Source organism: Nelumbo lutea, chromosome 1 (genome assembly GCF_056320005.1).
Source record: "Nelumbo lutea isolate HS-2025 chromosome 1, American lotus-T2T, whole genome shotgun sequence".
Classification (NCBI taxonomy): Eukaryota; Viridiplantae; Streptophyta; class Magnoliopsida; order Proteales; family Nelumbonaceae; genus Nelumbo; species Nelumbo lutea.
The window spans coordinates 87,698,581-87,702,214 of NC_142684.1; the positions used below are offsets into that span (position 1 = coordinate 87,698,581).

The following is a 3,634-nucleotide window of genomic DNA, read 5'->3' on the forward strand; positions in this document are numbered from 1 at the left end:
CAACAGGCCGCACAACAGCACACACCCCCTGGCAATACCACACAACAGCACGCATCGCCAATCAGCATGCATGCACCGCCCAACAGCAATAATAGGGCAGAGCCCACATGACAACTCATCAGAATGAGTCCGCTCTTATCTTTCCACATCAGCTCTGCTCACCAATTCACCACCAACAACCACATTCCTCATCCCTTATCTTATTCCTCATCCCTTATGTTGTTTATCATTAGTATTACCTAGCCTAGCCGAATCACCCCATTCCCGTGACGAAATCCTACGCGCGGACCCATAACAAAACCTTCACCTTAAGTATCATTGTATCAACTTTGAATTTGATCAAAAGAAAGAAGTAAACAGGGACCGGAATGCTGACACAGTATGTTCATTCAATCAGTTGTATTTTCAATGGGTGTACATCTACAACAACTATTACAAACAATAGAAACAATAATAGAAAGAAGCCTTTACAAATTTATAGGGACAAAGAACAGGAGTAATGTGGTTCCTTATTTCTAAAATACAGACACATCAGCTAAGTACAGTGTTGTGACTTCTGTCGAACAAAATCGAAGAACTTCCAGCCAAAAGGAGGGTCAATGGAACCTCACAACAATGCAGGAAATGTCATCCTTGCTTTTCCTAGAAAGAGCCTCCTCTGTGAGGTGCTTGGAAGCTGACTGAGCATCCTTTATCTGTCGGATAGCGTCCACAGATTCTTGGTTTGACATCACCTGGGGAAGGATTCAGAGATAACCAGAAAACGTGAATGTGTTAGGCCAAAAATGAAATGTAGTAATCAAGAAATAGGACTGTGACAAACTGATAATGATCACCCTCTTGTTCCAAGATAACATTCAGCAATAAGAATGAATAGACAGTGATTTTAGACAAGACCCACCTTCCATAACCCATCGCTTGCCAAGATGGCAAACTCTGCTTCATCATCTATCATTTCTGTCACTACATCTGGTTCTGAACTGAGGTGTCCTTTCAAGCTTTTATCCCCAAATGCCCTAGCCACCGCCAACTGCCCATCAACTCGTGGGACGTCCCCTGAATCCATCATGAAATAGAAATTTAGTCCTCACTCACCATAGACTTGAAACTTGAAAGATCTGTATGTATGGGAGACTTCTGGTTCAAAACAGCATGCAGATTTCCCTTGTAATAATTCATAGGTTTGACTACACATCTAATGAAGCAGAATGATTTTTTGAAATGAAATACTAATTAGAAGAAAATGGCATTCAGTAACAAAGATTGGTCCTCGTGGATCATATCTTGCAAAACTTGTAATGCTTTCCAAGTTGAGAAAAATTAGAAATATGATAGCTTTTCTATTCAATATCGTTTTCTGAGAAAACCCAATTAAGAAATATGATTTGTATTTCCCATGTAATGACATCGGACTAATCAACAATTCAACATTATTCTGGTTACCTGGAAGATTTGATACAAAACCCCCTCTGCTCTCTATGCTTTCCCGCTCTTTACTTGGTTCATGATCAACTGAAAGCTGTTTGGCCACACCATTCTTGCAAATAACAGCTCGAGAATCTCCAATATTTGCTACTACCAGTTTCTCACCATTAATCAAGATTGCAGTAACTGCAGTTGAACCTCCTCTCCCCAAATCAACTGATTTCTCCAAAATAATAGAATCAGTAGTGGAATATGCTTTCTTGATTGCAGCCTCTGTTTCAGTCCAGAAGCCAGGCTGATTGGACAAAGAGAAGGGACAGGTCAGAATGATACAAAACAAATGATGACAGAATTATCCATACTCAATCCCAACTATTTGGATAGAATTATCTATCAAGAAATAAGAACAGAAAAGGGAATCTACTATGTAACATATGTCACCTCATCTAGAATATTGTTAAAAAGGTGAGAACGCAAGTAGTCTGGAACATCATGCCCCATATGGCCATCAAATATAGCGAATAACCCCAATTCATTGTCATTAACTTTCTTAAACTCTGCAACAACATAGTCTTCCATGGGATGATGGGATTTTCCCTTAACCAAGTGGAAACCATGTGTGATGTGCTTTCCAGACATCTTGCTTTTGCCTTTCCCTGTATCTGTTGCAGATGAACTAAAACCTGCTTTTTCCTACATTAAAAAAAAAAATCACTTACTAGTAAAATGCATTGATCAATTATTGCTACAAAAAGAGTTATATAATCAGCACCCTAATTTATTAGTATTTTCAGCTAAAACTGTCCGTGCAGGCTATCATTATTCTCTTATTGTAGAAGGGAGCGGGGATATAGCTCAAATCTTTCATCCTGCAAAAATTTGTCCATTTTACTTTTAAACAAATCATAAGTAATAAACATCAAACAACATCGATTTATATAAGTTCCAAGAACCCCAGTTTAAAATGAAATGACCCAACAAATGACAAAAGAATGATAAACTTCAAACACTCAAACTGGAATTATTTGTTGGTTCAATGTGATCTGTTAGGCCAAAAATAAAACAAAAAAGTTAAAAATAAATGAAATAGAAGCAGGCTTTCCAAGTTGGAATTGGGTACGCAATTCATACAGGCTTATCACATTGCCCCCAATTATAAACCCGAGAGGAGATGGTCATTCAACAGGAATAAAGCCCCGAAGGATATTCTTCCCATCTCATGTCGTGATCTTGGAAGAACCTCTCATATACTTTGATGCCTTAGCAATTCAAATCATCAAACGTTAGCTGGGAAGCCACAACCTTCATCACGATGAATCATGAAGAAAAAAAAAAAGACAACAAATACTGTTTCAATAATTACCGCTCTTTCTAATTTATTTCATCAGCCATGGCAGAAGAATCCAAAAACACTGAAAGCCAAATTCTAGATCCCAAAAAAAAAAAATCTAGTGCAAAACTCAGAATAGCAATTGAACCAAAGAGCATAAACATCCATAATCTGGTTCAATTTATAAATTTCAAGGCGCAAGAAAAAAATCAGCGAAATAACAATTACCAATAGAAGAGCCAGAGAAATGGAAGAACGGTCTAGAGGGTTACCTTCATCTTATGTAGAATTTCTCTTCCGGTCATGGTTCCTTTGATGGAGACTTATCCCTGATAAGCAACGAGAGTTTCAAAGCAAGATCCAGAGTGGAGAATGGAATGAGGGACAAGTGTTTATATACGTGGAGAGATTCTGAAGCGCCTGCTGTCGTAGAGACGACACTCATCATCACCATCGTTGCCGTGAAGGCAGAAGGAAGCGAAGACCGCGTCCCGTCGACGACTTTTATCTTTTCTTTCCTTTACTTTTCTTCTTTATCTCTCTCTTTTACTTAATTTATTCTCTCTACTCATAAAACCAAATAAATTAAATATTAAATAAAAAAATAAACGAGAAAAATTACCAGACATTCGGAGTATGCTTCACCGAACTTGGACTCACTGCAGACAAGATGGGGCCCATGACAGAGACACTAGAGACAGATGATGACTGGGTCCCGCTGTCGAATGTCCTGGATTAGTTGGTGATATTGTATTATCTAGTGTTAATTAAAATATTAAATATTATGATGATTAAGGTCGGTAGTAATATTATTTAGCGAAGTAAACCCACCACCTGCTGCGTGACGCGTTTGATTGCTATTTGGCTTCTTGAACAGTT

At 38.2% G+C, this 3,634-nt stretch overlaps 1 protein-coding gene across 1 annotated transcript; it reads right to left on the reverse strand.

The window, feature by feature from the left end:
- Positions 1-384: 384 nt before the first annotated feature.
- LOC148875947 (putative protein phosphatase 2C 39) lies at positions 385-3,321 on the reverse strand. Its single transcript, XM_088965802.1, has 5 exons — positions 3,028-3,321; positions 1,867-2,118; positions 1,444-1,720; positions 902-1,056; positions 385-734 (listed from the first exon to the last, which is right to left on the reverse strand). The coding sequence occupies exons 1-5, from the start codon at positions 3,058-3,060 to the stop codon at positions 597-599; spliced, it is 855 nt and encodes a 284-aa protein (XP_088821928.1). The 5' UTR covers positions 3,061-3,321; the 3' UTR covers positions 385-596.
- Positions 3,322-3,634: the final 313 nt, after the last annotated feature.